At 38.2% G+C, this 15,255-nt stretch overlaps 1 protein-coding gene across 5 annotated transcripts in view; it reads left to right on the forward strand.

Annotated features, from left to right (window-relative positions):
- The window catches only part of TRIO (trio Rho guanine nucleotide exchange factor), a 249,072-nt gene that overhangs the window by 175,200 nt on the left and 58,617 nt on the right, over positions 1-15,255 (forward strand). For all 5 annotated transcript variants that reach the window (XM_054057258.1, XM_054057257.1, XM_054057255.1 and 2 more), the window contains exon 34: positions 7,046-7,289. In XM_054057258.1, coding sequence (XP_053913233.1) covers positions 7,046-7,289 — 244 coding nt within the window. The remainder of the gene's footprint in view (positions 1-7,045; positions 7,290-15,255) is intronic.

A 15,255-nucleotide genomic window follows, 5' to 3' on the forward strand; every position in this document is an offset into this window, starting at 1 on the left:
GGAACTATAAGGTGGTTAGGGTTTCTCTTGTATTTGTCAGAAATAGCCTATGTTTTGACCTGTGCTCTTGTACTGAAGTTGGTCTATAGTTTCAATGATGGCTTCTTCCAAGGATACCTGTGAGGAAAACGGTTGATTAGAGCAAAGAGAGCACGATCTTTCAGTGATTCTTGTTTTCCTGTTTTATTCTTTGCGTTCTTACTTAGCTATTTAGTGATTTACCAAAACTATGTTGTGTATATACTAGCAAACATTTTAGTTCATTTCTTATGGGTTCTTAAGAGTTTAGGTAATCTATCACATTCAAAACCACGACATGCTTTCTCTGATTTCCCTGATTATTGACTGAGATGTGAGATGTCAAGCTGTGTGCACACAGACTGACTGGATTGTGCTTCAATTCAAATGGAGGTGATGCAATCCATCCCAGCCATGCGTTGCCCCTCTTAAGTTGTTTGTGATGATCTGTTTATTGGGGAATAGCATGGTTTGTCTCCTGTTGCCCTTCATGTTAAAATTTCATGCATTGTGAGATTTGCTAAGAAAGCTGGCCAAGTGAAATGCCCTCAGGTTTTTCTTCCAGTCTGACATTATGAGGAGTTTTGCCAACAACCAGTTTAACAGGAGTTATAAGTTAGAAGGAGGAGGAATGGAGAACTCTTTTAAATATTTTCCTGATAAAATAAGTTTGCGATTTGGTTAGTAAGAGTAGTGTTGTTTTTTAAGTATTTTTGAGTTTTCATTTTAGGGAGATCCACTGGAATTTACTTGTGCTATGTATTGTATGTCCAGGGAAGGAATTTAGTGCTTGTTTGCTTTTTAGAAATGTGTGAATTAGCAAATTAGCTTTGTTTAATGTTTCTATTATATGCCTTGGTTTGAATTATTAAGGAACAGAGGGCAGAAGACCAATGAAATCTGTAGGGTATCTCAATACAGTTGCTGAATCTGAAGTAATCTCTTAGTTTGAATGTGAAAAATCATTAGCTGCAGCCATTTGGGGTTCAAAAAGACTGTTTTGTCAGCCTAGCAGCTTGAGTATGTATAGATGTCTTACAGGGGTGAAATAAAACAGTTTTAGGGATTTTAGGTGTTGATGTGGTTAGCCAGATGGAGCAATGCAACTCCTTGGCTGGATTTGGAGCATGTCCCAAAGTGAGCAGGAAGTCCAAATTTAAAAACGTTAAAAATATCAAGTAATTTAAAATTGTGTTGATCAAGTGATACAAATGTTTAGCACTGTATCAGTTATTTTGCTATTGTTGAACATTTTTTCTGTTCATGTGTATTGTGATTAAGACAGACAACAAAAGCCAAATATGTCATTCTAATCAATAGCCAGGTAAAACTATTTTATTAATTTCTCCAATTGTATATTCATACAATTTATTCTTTTAAAATAAATGCTTTGTTTAGAATTACTAACTCATTATACAGGGAGAATATCAGGAATTAAAGTCAATAATCTTTCTCATCTCCTCTGAGACATGCTTTGAAAGAGCTAAAAGTCCTTAGCCTTGGTAATAAATGGTTGAGTGTTGTCCAAATGAGCTTCTTTCTTTGCATCCTGTTTTCTGACATAATTGGAAATGTCTTAACAACAGAGCATAACTTCATGATTAGCTTTTTTCTTCTCCACCCTGGCTTTTTGGGCTAGAATTGTAACTTCTCATTGTTGGCTCCACTGTTGCACAAAGCTTTTCAGTAATGATTGAGATGATGCAATAGACCATATGTTTATAAAGCTAACATCCTTCCCAGCTTCATGTCATCTAAAAACTACATTGGAAGGCTGAATTAGAATGCAGAAACATCTTGACAAAATGAGACAAATTAATTGCAAAATAATATCCAGTTTAATAGGAACACATTTGAACTAATGTGAATAGGTAGAAATATTTAACTACTAATGAAAGCAGTGAAAGTATTGAACGGATTTTTGAGAGGACGATCTAGAAGCTACAGAGGTTCACAAGCTGTTTATTATTTTAGGAATGTGCTGCAGTTATGGAGGTGAAAGTGGGGGGGAAGCAGCCCTATATTGGGTTGCAGAAATAGAATGCTGAGCTGCAGTACACAAAGTCCTAATTCTTTACTCAGCACTCATGAAGTCTCTATTAGATACCACACCTGGTTTTGAGTACAGAGTTTTAGCAAATTAGTGGTCCATCAGAAGAATTCCAGGGGAAAGAAGAAAAAAAAAAGACTGATTAGATGCCTACCAAACCTAACTTAAAAGGCAACATAGAATTGGGACTAATAAGTCCAACGAAGAAAAGCAGAAAAAAGAACTTAAGGTCTTGTAGTGTTTTAAGAAAGTTACTACACTGAATTACAGAACAGTCTTTTACAGATATTTTCAGTGGATGAGATCAAAAGACTTACCTTTAATAAAAGATTGCAGTAATACTTTTTTTTATGGGTATGAAAATGTGAAGCCCTAGAACAGAGTAATTGTGAAGGCTGGAGAATCTCCATAACTGCAGATCATTGCAAACAGTTTGGATAAATGTTAATTATGATTCACAAAGACATAATTGATTATGCTCTAGAGGAAGAGAAAGAACTGGACTAGGTAACTTAAGATCGCTTTCCAGCCTGCTTTTAATATCTTGGATTGTATCTTCATATTGGAAGATGTGCTAAATACACCCGTAGCACTGACTCATCCTGAAGTACTTGAATAATAATAATAATGGAGTCCAGAGTGGAATATAAATTTTTTGAGAGGGAGTTTTCTGCTTAATCAAAGCTTCTCAGTTTTCTGAATGAGTGTCCTTCTCAGTAAATATTTTGCCCTTCACTTTTCGCAGCTTACAGCATTCCTTCCATTCACCTTCTGTAGATGTATAGCCAGCATTTTAGGTAGCTAACAAATAAAAGAAATGAGGCTTAGCCCATTCAGTCCACCTTTCAACAGTCCCCAGCCTCAGAGCTTGATCTGATTCTAAAGATGTCTTTTGAACTTGATCCAGTGCAGAGGAAATGAAATGGAGATGCTGAAGGAAGCAATATAGATCTGATAGATCTTTTCACGCTTCTATTAAGTGAGCTATTAGAAACATGAAATAATACAAACTACTATTTTAGTAGCTGAGAAGATGAGAGGCTTTTAGAAGAAGAGGTGTCATAAGGTGTTTTCCTCAATACTAGGTATCATGCTATCTGCTGGGTGGGTGGGTGGTCAGTGGAGCACTGTTTTATTTTTAAGAAATTTTCTTTTGTGCCCAGCTGGTAACACTATTTATTGCTGTCTACGTGAAGTTGTATTTCATTCTCATGCTTCTTTAAGCTTGTGCATAGTACTTTGGAAAAAAGAAAAAGGATTGAAGCAGCAGGAGACAGCCAAGTATTTAGGTCTGCCAGCTGAGACTGCAGAAGAGAAAAGGCTCCCATCAGTAGAAAAAAATGCTAGTAGAAAAACAGGTATGGCTCTGAGTATACACCTCTTTTCAGAATCAGAGACCAGGTTTAGGCAGCTGCTTGGTCAAAGCAAAATACTATTTATTTGAGACAGAACTTCTGCGTGTCTCCCATTTCTTTTCTCCCACAGTGCACTTGTTTCCACTTTAAAAGGGGATTAAAAATTTTCATGCTTGAATTAATTAAGAAATCTTATTAGCTGCTGGCTTTCCTCTCCCTGTTCCTTAATGTAAAATTACCATGGGACACTAAATTTAATTTGCAGTCCTCAGAGGAGGTTACACAGCCTGATGTAAAGGCCATTGCACGTGGCAAAACTTGTCAGAGATGATCTTCCCAGATACTGGTGGCAGATGCACTCTTGGTGTGGTGTCTGACTTCAGCAAACATAAGCTAAGAGTGTAATCAGCCAGTGAGTGTTTTACTAGTTTTTTTTCTCTGTTTCCAAGCTGCAGTGATTAAAAGGCCCCATAGAGATGAACATAGATGGCTAACATTAATTCCAGCAACAGCAAGACACTATGTCCCGTGATAAGCTGTTTAATTAAACCTTGCGCCTTTTTTTAATCTGCTGTTCTATTTCTGTCTGGCTTTTGTTTCTCATCTCGTCTCCGTCTCTCCAGTTTCCGTGTTTCAGACGTAGCCTCATTTATTTTTATCATGCATGATTAATTCAGTTTACATAAAGGGTTTCTTGAGGAGGATGGGTAGAGTATATAAAGCCCTTGTTCAGCCTAAATTTGGATTTAGATGGTTTGTAACTCTTTTCTCTTCAGTGCAAGTCAGCCTCCTGGTTCTGCTGTGCCTATTGCTCTTCTCTCCAGCTAGCCTCGAGAGCCTTGCCAAAGCTGTCCAACCACAGCTGTTGAGCAATGCTCTTAATCACAGACACTCCTTGCTGTCCAACTGCATTTAATCAGTGTGAAAGACAAAACTGCTTTCAGAAAGCGCGTTATGGAGAGAAAATGAGCAATGAAACAAAGAGGAAAGCAGTTTCCTAACCATTACTGTTGCAGGGACAAAGAAAGGATGGGATGTTATTCCAAAGGAAGGGAAAAGTTGCTAAATGTTTTTTTGTCTGTTCTCCCTGATAACATACGTGTCTGTTGGGTAGAGAACATCACTGGATAGTGTTGAAGTCCTGCACGAAGTTGCATCTAACAGCATTAGTGCATATTTGAGGATGATGTGGAACTAACAGTTGTGTGCAGGAACTGAATCATACTGAAGTATGATTGAATATTGAATTCTTCAGTGGAAACCAGCTAGGATATCTGATTCCCACACAGTCTGAAAGACTAAGGTTTTTTTGTGCTTTGATAGTTTTTGACATAGCCACAGACAGCCTTTGTTAGCTTTTTTCTTTAGCTTTATATAAAATACTTAAAAATACTTAAAATACATAACATCTGAGATAATATTCCTTTTTATTAGGGGAAGGAGAAGAAAGAACATCTATATTAAAGCCAAAATCATGTAAGCATAACACTGATCACAAAGTATATTTTAATCTCTATTTGTAGGAAGTGAAGGCTCAGGAAAGCAAGCAGAGCACCAAAGCTATGCTCCTGTAGGTATTTAGGAGAAAATGCAAAGACTAGATGCAGTTTCTGGAAAGTGTCAACTTGTTACTGTCTTGGAGCTTGTACTGTTTGGGATATGGACTCTCCTGAGAAAAATATGGTCTGTATTGGACACCTTGTGAAGTCATACTTCATCAGCTTTTTTGTTACTCCCCATCAGGCATACAGATGGTTTCAATTGTTTCTGAGTTTCTCTGAAGAAGGCTGTAACATAAATCAATACCAGAAAACAAGGGAAAGCTTTTTACTTTTTCCCCTTTGGCATAGTTTTGCATGGACTGAAAACTAATATAATATGGAAAGGAGTGTAAGGGAACAGAAAACTTTTTAGTGAGGGAGGAGGAAGCATATTTTGAAGATGTACTCCCCCAACCCCTGTAATTTGGGTATTGGGGCTGTCTGGAGAGATGTAGTAGAAGCAATATGATTAATTTTTAGCCTGAATCTATATGGGTGCAACCTGATTTATCTTCCTTAAACACTAGATGTATGAGGGTTTCCTGCCCTTCTAGGCCTCTGCATTCCCCCAAGAAAACTTTTTCTTCTTTGTATGCACGTACAAGCAAGAGTAGCCAGTGAGATTAGGAGGCAGATACCATGGAAAAGCTCTAGAGTTACTGCAGACCATCTGCTAGGAGTTATGTCCTGTTGTTTGTTGCAGGCTTGAGGAAGAGAAGGTTGGAATTAACCTTTCAGTCTTACTGGGATTGTGCTGGTTTTGTCATTTGCTCTAAAATTCTTGCTGGATAACAAATAATTTTATCCTTGAAAGGTTTCTCTCTGGTTCTTCAGTTCTACTAGGCTTGTAATGAAAAGTAATAAATAAGTAACAATGCAGTCTCTTATCTCCCTTTCCTAAGGTCATGGGATGTTACTGGCAGCCATGTAAGAGCCTGAACGTAACAGTCAAAAATAACGTGGCAGGAACTGTGTGCTATGTTGGTATAGCACATGCTTCTCTGCCTGCTGCAGCTGGAATGCTCAGAGGGTGTTTGTCCTCTTTTGTCGATGTAAAGCGTTACAGGATTACCTCGCTAAATTAAAGGAGCTTACTGGCTTGGATGAAAATTACTGAATTCACATGGGTTGCATGCTAGCTGAGATCCCATATGAATATTGCACTGAAGCAGCCTGAGCTATGGGAATATCCACACATGAAAAGCTGAAATAGCCTGGAACACCATTGCTATATGAAAAGTGAAGGAATTCCCAGGCTGTTCACTTATGTCAGATGGGTGCTGTGGTGCTAAGCAATCTTGGGAACTTTGCAAATTTCTGATAATTTTCATTTCACATCAAAGCAGATGAAACAATCAAAGAGAGGAAATTTACGCTTAGGCAAAGTAATTCTAATGAAGTATTTTGAAGAGGGGGAGGAAAACCCTGAGTTTGCATGCTTTGAGCTCAGGTTTGTGTGTTTTTATTTGGGGCATCAGCAAAAATATGAACGTTGTAAGCCTGTATGGATTTTATATCTAATAGTGAAGTATTTGGAAATCTTATGTGAAGAACTAGATGCTGATTTTTATAATTATGTATGGTGTGTCTTAGGTGATTTTGTAATCTCTGTATGTAAAATGAGAGTGGGGTAGGAATAAGACAATAAGCTCATTCAAAAAGTCCCTCTTTCTGCCTTAAATTTGCAAGATAACGAAGCTTGTGAGTGACTGTATTTAATAATATCTGGCATTTTGTTGCAAATTCTAACCCATAAAATATATTCTGGGGTGACTGCTTCTTCAGCTTCTGGGGTAAGGAGCAGTCTAGCAAGAAAAACAGCTTAAATCCTCCGCCCAGCACTGTCACAACTGGTGTGCTTTGAACATAGGCAGAGACAAGCAGAGTTAGAAATCTGTTCTAAAACGCCAGACCTGCCTGATTTTTGAAGTGATCTCTTCTTGATGTGGAAAGTCCCAGAAACTTGCTATCTCATCCAAAATACAAATCTTGCCAGGAATCCTAAATAGGTAACGGTGCGTGACGGATGATTTGATAACGAGTATTCATCTGGCTTCTCCTTCTTGTTTTTCCCCTCACAGTTGTCTGGTGGGTGCGAGCTGACGGTGGTAATCCATGATTTCACTGCCTGCAACAGTAATGAGCTGACAATCCGCCGTGGGCAGACAGTGGAGGTCCTGGAGAGGCCCCATGACAAGCCTGACTGGTGCCTGGTTCGAACTACAGATCGGTCCCCAGCTGCGGAAGGCCTGGTCCCCTGTGGGTCCCTCTGCATTGCTCACTCTCGCAGTAGTATGGAGATGGAGGGGATTTTTAACCACAAAGGTAAGAAATGATGGAAATGATATTTCATTGTCAGCCAGTTTTGGGTAATGGGGAGTACTGTGCAAATGGCCACTTCATTGTTCTTGTGGTTTCTAGGTTTTAATTAGATAAAACAAGAGTGTTTTTAGCAACCTGTGGCTGCAGTGTCTATTCCAAAATAAGCAGTCAGCGGTTCTCAGTGTAAAGTGAAAATGTGGCTGAAGACTAGGAAAAGCTTTAAGCAAATTATGTCTGGTGAACAAAGTTATATATCATTTTAGATCAAGCTGTTATGATAGGACTCTCTGTACCTGTTGTGTGGTGAAAGGGGGTAGTGAAAAATGTCTCTAGCAAGCAACACCAATGGCTCCTGAGAAGTAAGAAGTCATGACAACGCCAGGCTCACTGGTGCCCTGGCATCAGTGAATTGGATGTTTGAATTTCTGTGTTTTATTTAACTGAGTTTTCCAGAGTAGCAGTGGCCCATTGATCCCTTTTTCCAGTGCAGCTCTGAAATCTTACTTTGTTCTTTCAGACGCATGCAATAATGGGCTCCTGAAGGGTGCAACAGAAATCTGATAATGTTTGGAAGCTTTTAAGGTCTCGGTGTGTTCTGTAGAATTCCCAAGCTCACAGAGTAGCTAGTTATTAGAGAAAATACTTCCTTGCTTTAGTTGAAACTATTTGAGTTTGCAGCCTGTGAGCAGAAATAAATTTGAATTCAAAACCAAACAAAAAAAAACACGCTAGAAAAAAGATTCATTAGAAGGGGTTTCATCACATGTTGGGAGGAAAAGTGCTTTTCAATAAGTCTGTTATTTCCAGTAACAAGATTAGCAGGAAAACTTGTTTTCCAAAACACAAAATTCTTGTTTTGAAGAGGTTTTCATAAATATGAGAACAAATTTTTCAATTTTTCAGTCCATCCCACCTAGTACATTTACGTTTTTCCCCGTTGTTTAGACACTGTGTAAATATGCTTGACTGAAAGAGAGGGAAGAGTTTGTGTTTCTTGCATTAGGAGGATGCACAGCAGGAATTTTGTGGATGCAGGGTGATTGAGGGAGGGGGAGAGGTGGGAGAGTCTTAAGGATTGAGCTGTATAGGCTTGGATACTTTTTTGTCTGGTTGTTTCCTTTAGCCATGTGGGTAGAGAAAGTTTGCAGACATTTTGATGCTGAAATTGGAAAATGTAAGTTATGTATCACTGAAACATTTCCTCCTTTGACTAGGGAGTGAAATCATGAAGTTATGAACAGGATGTTTTGGGTTTTTTTACCAGCACTCACAGAACTGATAAATCCAATTTCCTTTGGAGCTAAGGGACTTCACCTTTGAATGCAGAAACTTTATTAGGAGAGGCAGATTGTACTGGATAATAAGTTTTATATGAAGATCATTGAGCCTGTCAGACTCCTGAGGGAGACACAGAGCTGTGTTTGTCTTTGAGAGGTAACTTTTACTAATCAAACCAGTGGACGTAACCTGTATTGTTTTATTTCCTTTATTTTCTGAGGAAAAATGGGGCAAAGCATTGCCAAGTTACTGTAACATTTTTGACATATTGCTTTGAAATGGAAAGAATTAATGATATTAATCATGGATACTCAAGAAGAAAAGGCCATTGCTAGAATGAGCATGATTTGCAGAATTGAATGCAGCCTCAGCCGTGCCTTCTGTCCCTGCCTCAGCCATAGGCTTCCTGTGGGACTTAACAGCATGCCATCTAGACCTCAGCTGATAAGAAGCAGCTGTGAATTGTTTATTCCCACATTATTGGCTGTAAGGCTTTAGAAGCTGGATTGAATTGATTGATTTGTAAAGTGTCCCGTGCACATGACTGTGAATGAAGTCAGACTGAACTGCCTTGAACATGCAAACTATTATATAATGTGAAGTAATCTAAGGAGGGGGAAAAAAGTAAAAAAAAAAAGGCAAAAAACCAAACAGCCTTAAACTGGGTATCTGAAACCACAGGATACATTTAACTTTGGTCTCTAACTCAACTTTCTATTTCTTGAAAGATGTTGATAGTGTTGATTTCATAGAAGGATTACAAATATTAAGCAAAATCAGTGGAGTGCTTTGATTTTTTTATTTTTCACCCCTATAGTGAAAAGTGCCTCAGACAATCCCACAAAGCAATTATTCGTTCACAAGTGCTGCATTTGATTAAAGATCTTTAAGTAAGGCATTGGGGAATATGCGAGTCAGAAGAATGGAAAAGCAATTAGATGATATTCTCAGAATTGTTCATTATGAGCATTTAATGAGGCATGAATTGCTAAAAAACCCCAAAAAACAGAAAACACAACACCGATAACAAAGAACAAGTGAATGAGTTACATAATTTAAGGCAGTCCATGTACTTGGGTGGATGATTCTTAAATGCTGTATTTCCTAGGTTTCTAGTGCTTCATTCTGCAACATCAGTCTTTTCAATACAGATAATTCCCCCCCCCCCCCTCCTTTTTTTTGACCATAATTCAGTAAAACTTTCAGAGTTTTTTAATGATTCAACAAATTAGGATGTCGCTCTCAGGAGTTTTTAGGTCTGAAAATGAAGGTGATATTTCAGGCTCAGTGTGAGAATCAGGTCTGAGTAATTCTATACAGTTCGTGGGCTAAAACCATGTAGACACAAATCTGCAATTTGTACGTGTCTGGCATCGCAAACTGTTGTGAGACACACAAAGAGAGAGAAGTTTTATGTAATTCTAAAGCAAAAAGGGAGGTGATCACCATCAGAAGTGTCAGCCATCAAAGGTAATTTTTTTTTTCTTATGTTGGTTTAGTCTCATGTTAGGACATAGCCCCAAAAATGACCCTAATCACTGCCTACAAGTGTAGGTGCTACTGTCCTCTAAGAATGTGTATTAATGTAAATATATATCATTAACAGTGGGTTAAAAAAAAAAAAAAAAAAGCTTTTACAGTATGTTAACTACTATAAGATTTTAAAGATTGAAGATAAGAAACATTTTGTACAGAGTATGGTGAAAGCATTATGTAGAAAAAAGACATTCAATAGGTGGATAATCATTGGGGGGGGTTGATTTCAGGTTCCAGACCACTTACTCACTCTGCTGGATATCAAATCTATTTTTGTAAGCTATTTGGGTCATTTAATCAATTCGATGTGCAATTTACAGATGAGCACATTTTAAAAAATCTAAATTCCTTTTGTAGTGGGGAAGAAGACAAACAAGTGGGTAGTGAAGAGGTTGAGTAACAGTTGGTGCACTCTACAAAAAATAAATTGCTAGCTTTGGAAGAACATATTTTTTACAAGTAGTACATAAGGCAACAATTTATTTTGCAATGATTCCCCACATGTTATTGGGCAAGGGGGAGAAAGAAGGTTCCTGTTCTTTTATTTGCTGCTTCTCTCTTTTTAACAAGTTTCTTTTCATTTTGTAGCACATCCTTCTTATATGTGAAGTTTACTTTCCTTTGTTTGCAGGGCATTTACACAGCCACAGAGCTTTGGGTTAAGGGCAGGGGACAGGATTCAATATAAAAAAAAAAAAATGAACTTGGAAGCTTAGAAAAATTGGCAGGTATTTAAAATTATTTATGAATCTCTTGCCTGTTTAGATCACAGTTCACCATCTTTTTCAACTGTCTGAGTACTGAGGTCTAAAGAATTTGTTGCTAGTCCATATCTCTTCTATAGATGCTACTAGTTGGAGAGCCACAAGGGTTACAACAAGCCTTTGCTCACAAGATTTAGATTTACGTGTTCTGTTTAAAAGTTATGGCATTTTTCAGGACCATATCTTACCTATCCATTCATGTTACTATCTTTTTGCTTTAAAACTTGACCATAGGGATCTTTTTGTTTAACTGCAGGTACAGTGTCGGCCACTTTAATATATTCTTACAACTCGGGTGTCTGTATGGGTTTGTTCAGATTTGAAAGTAAAGTGAGGTCTTAGTTACGTTCTGACATACCATGCACCACTGCAATACTGAATTCTGGCTTTTGATTTTACTCTCAGGGTACTGTCCTAATTGGTGCTATAAACAGAAAAATGTTATTTCAACAGTCTTTTTCCTAGCTGTAATATCTCTCAAGGAATCTACCATAATAAGCAGAATCAAACAGCTGACGTTTTTTCAAGTCAAATGTTGATGAATTTGTTTAAAGAGCTTTTTAGTAAGGCCTTTTCTACACCTGCAAGATAGGAAGGAGTGATGTAGGACAGATATTGGAGGTGGCAGAGCTATTCTTGAGTTGGTATGGGGACTTCTTATTCAGGAATTAAGGAAAAGAAAAATTTCACGGTTGATCTAGCAATATTTCCGCAGAAGAGAGATTTTATATTTGAGGCCAAGAATGGAATAAAACAGTCTTAGATCTGTTATATTAAGCTTCTTGTTGCACAACTGGAAACCTTTTCAGAATATTCATTTTGAGTGAAATGGAAAGGGAGAGAGTAAAGGTAAAGTCTCATGTATGATTGACAGCATTTGAAGTTATGATTGAGAAATGGAGTGTTTCCATGTTGAGTACAAATAGAAAGAGGAAGCTCTCAGTAGCAGCAGCAGAATTTGATCAATTAAAATGGGAATCCAGTTTGATTAATTGAGGATGGACTCCCTGTTTGTAGTGGAAGAAAAGAAGAATGCCTTGGGCAACAATTGTTTGCTTGCAAGCAGAGGGAGGCTATAGAAGAGGAGGATTTGCTGTTTCGAGACTGCAAGCAAGCGAAGCATGGGCCATTTGCAAGGAGAAAGGATCCCCACCCATGGCTCAGAGCCAAAACGCTGCCTCTGAGAATGTCTGACAGCATTTGCAGCTGCAGGAAATGAGTTACAGCCCAGGCCAGCAGGGAAAGTAACTCCTAACAATGAGTAGGTATGATACTTGCTTTGCCTTGCTGCCTGTTGCCTTGAGGCCGGATAGCGAAAGGTGTGGGCTGTAGTTTCCAGGGCACTATGCAAAAAGGGATATCCTTCTGCTACACAGCAAGGCACAATCACATGCTGAAAGTGATAGCAAGGAATATGTTATAGTAGTACAAGACACTAAATGATAGTCTAAGAATTCTGTTTCTTGATGAATCAATCACCTCTTAATAAAATATCCAAATAACAGACTACCAGATAATCAGCTGATAGAAAGCCTTAGGAGAAGCTCACAGGAGGCAAAGCTGAGTAGTCAGTTGGATTTCACACTCCACTCATCTAAATTAGCAAAAAATTATAAATTGTCAGTTCAACTTAATTATCAGGCAGACTTGACCTTGAACAGAAGTGAAGGCGTTTTAATTGCTAAAGTTTAACTTCACAATTATAAGTGGTTTTGAAAGTCTAGTAAATAATAAATGTCCTGTAATTACAAACATTTTGTAAGAAGCAAGTGTGATAGCTGCAAAGATAGTTTGAATTTAGGTTGTGTGTGTGTGTGTGTGTGTGTGGTTTTTCAAACTTGTTCTCATGCTTTGCTCCAGATAAATAAAATAGTTGCAGTATAAATTAAAACAAGAATTCTCTATCATGACTTTCCCACCTTGTGGTTTTAGTTGAGTTTGCAGTTAAATACATGTTTTGAGCATAAGTAAACTTAAATAAAATGTCAGCAATTGACTGTGATCCATTAGATCATAATCTTTGCATTGAGTTTTATAGCCAAACTATATCAGATGGTCACAGTTAGCGGCCAAATTCTAAGTCAGCCTTGAATAAAGTCTATATAAATTGCTTCCTTGGCATTGTGCAGTCCTAAACTCCATAAGGAGATACAATGAATCTCACAATTTGAATTTCTAGGAGGTTTCTCTATAAATCAAATTTATATGTGCTCAGAAATATCCTAGGATTTCTGCATAATCTACATCTAACTCCTGTGTTATTCCTTTTACCATAACCCAGCCCAGGAAGACCTGTCAGATACATCTGTATTTCCCATGCTGACTCTATTTGTGGGTATAAGTATGTGGTTAATTTGTCTCTGGAATTTTTGAAATTTTGTAATGAAAGCCTTTTGCCCTGCTTGGAAGCTCAGTATTACATCTGAGAAAAAGAATAAATCTATAATATTGGCTTGAATATGTTTTCAGTCCCAGACAGCTGCCAAATATATTTCTCATATGTATTGTAGTTGGAAAGGAAATTGGTGTGTAAAAAGTATCTGCTTTGGAACAGTTGTATTTGCACAGCTGATCTTTGGGAGGTAGAAGGTGCATATAAACCAGCCATTCTGATGGCTTTAGATTTCCCAAGAGAGCTGTTATTTTACTTGCAATTAGCCTTTCTCTGACAGCAGTTTCTTTTTCTAACTGGCGTTTTGAGGCAGAACAGAGTACAAATTGAAATCATATCCTGCATATGTTGTTCATATGTTGCAATAGAAGAAAAACATGCTGGAGTGGCATTTTCTCCTTAATTGTCCCTCTTCAGGTGCAAAAGACTGTTGAAAAGGTTGCTTCGGTGCTGGAAATTACTTCTTGAGGGTGTCTGTTACCTGTATTTTGTTTTGGTTTAAATAAAATGAAGAGTTGATGCTCTGAAGAGCACCTGAAAGCAGCCACAAAGCATTTCTTTTCCTTTTCAATGAATAAGTAGGTTGGCAGAGTGGTGAGGGATGAAGAGAGTGGGACTAGGAACACATATTTGGACAGGAGAGTTCTAGAGACATAGAGTTGTCACAGCTTGTTCATGATGGGCAACAAGGAGCTATTGGTGTATGTTTTTCTGCAACTGGGGTGGCTGCTGATTCCAAGGACCATAAGGGTAATTTTTACCTGTTGTGTTTTTCCTTCTGTCACAGAACTGTGTAATATTGACAGTATCCAGAAAGTATTATGTTCTGTTGCCAACTCTAGTTTTATGGCACCTTTGCTTCTATTAATAGTAATCTTAAACTTGGTATTGGGAGGAGTGGAGCGTTTAGTGGAGGGGAGAAAACAGTTGAGGAGCAGACTGAAACAGATGTTCTTGTGCACCTTTCAGGACATCATCACATTACAATCACACCCTCATCTGTCATCATTACTGCCTGCAGATGGAAGGAGCAGGATTTAGTGGCACACTGACTTACTCCAGTTATGGTTTTGTGAGGAATCATAGAATCATAGAATCACTAGGTTGGAAAGGACCTACTGGATCATGAAGTCCAGCCATTCCTGTGAATCCCTAAACCATGCCCCTCAGCACCTCATCCACCTGTCCTTTAAACACCTCGAGGGAAGGTGACTCCATCCCCTCCCTGGGCAGCCTCTGCCAGTGCCCAATGACCCTTTCCTTGAAAATTTTTTTCCTGATATCCAGCCTGAACCTCCCCTGGCAGAGCTTGAGGCCATTTCCTCTTGTGCTGTCCCCTGTCACTTGGGAGAAGAGGCCAGCTCCCTCCTCTCCACAACCTCCTTTTAGGTAGTTGTAGAGAGCAAGAAGGTCTTCCCTCAGCCGCCTCTTTTCCAAGGAGGCTGCTGAAAGTGTGTCCTGTTCTCTTCATTGCACTTTTAGTGCAATCAGATAGTCAAATATTAGTCTTTGATACATGTGCTAAACCAGAAATACTGTATCATTTTTAGTGCAACCCTATCAGAAACTTCTTAACAGATACCCTTGACCTTTTAAATTGTTAGCATTGGTTTCAAATCACCACTTCCTTACACAATGTCTTGCAACTATTTTGAGTGCATATTCACTGATACAAGTATATGTCCGGTTTGGACATGCTTGTGTTCTTCCTAGCTTTGAGTAGAGTACAAATAACAAGACATTTTTCTCAATCTGGGACAACTGCTGAACTTATACTAATCATTTTCTACCATGGACATTATGAAAATAAAGGATGCTTTTCTTAGACCAAACTATGTAAAGGAGGCTGTTACGATAAGTGAATAGCACCATAAAAACCTTTCATGATCCCAGGAAAAGTACTCAGAATGCTTTTCAGAAATTTGCAGTGTGCGTTTTCTAGCATTGGGTGTGTAATGATTAACCCCTAAAGCAACAGAAGACATTAATACAAAGCAAC

This window comes from Cuculus canorus, chromosome 2 (assembly GCF_017976375.1).
Source record: "Cuculus canorus isolate bCucCan1 chromosome 2, bCucCan1.pri, whole genome shotgun sequence".
NCBI lineage: Eukaryota > Metazoa > Chordata > Aves > Cuculiformes > Cuculidae > Cuculus > Cuculus canorus.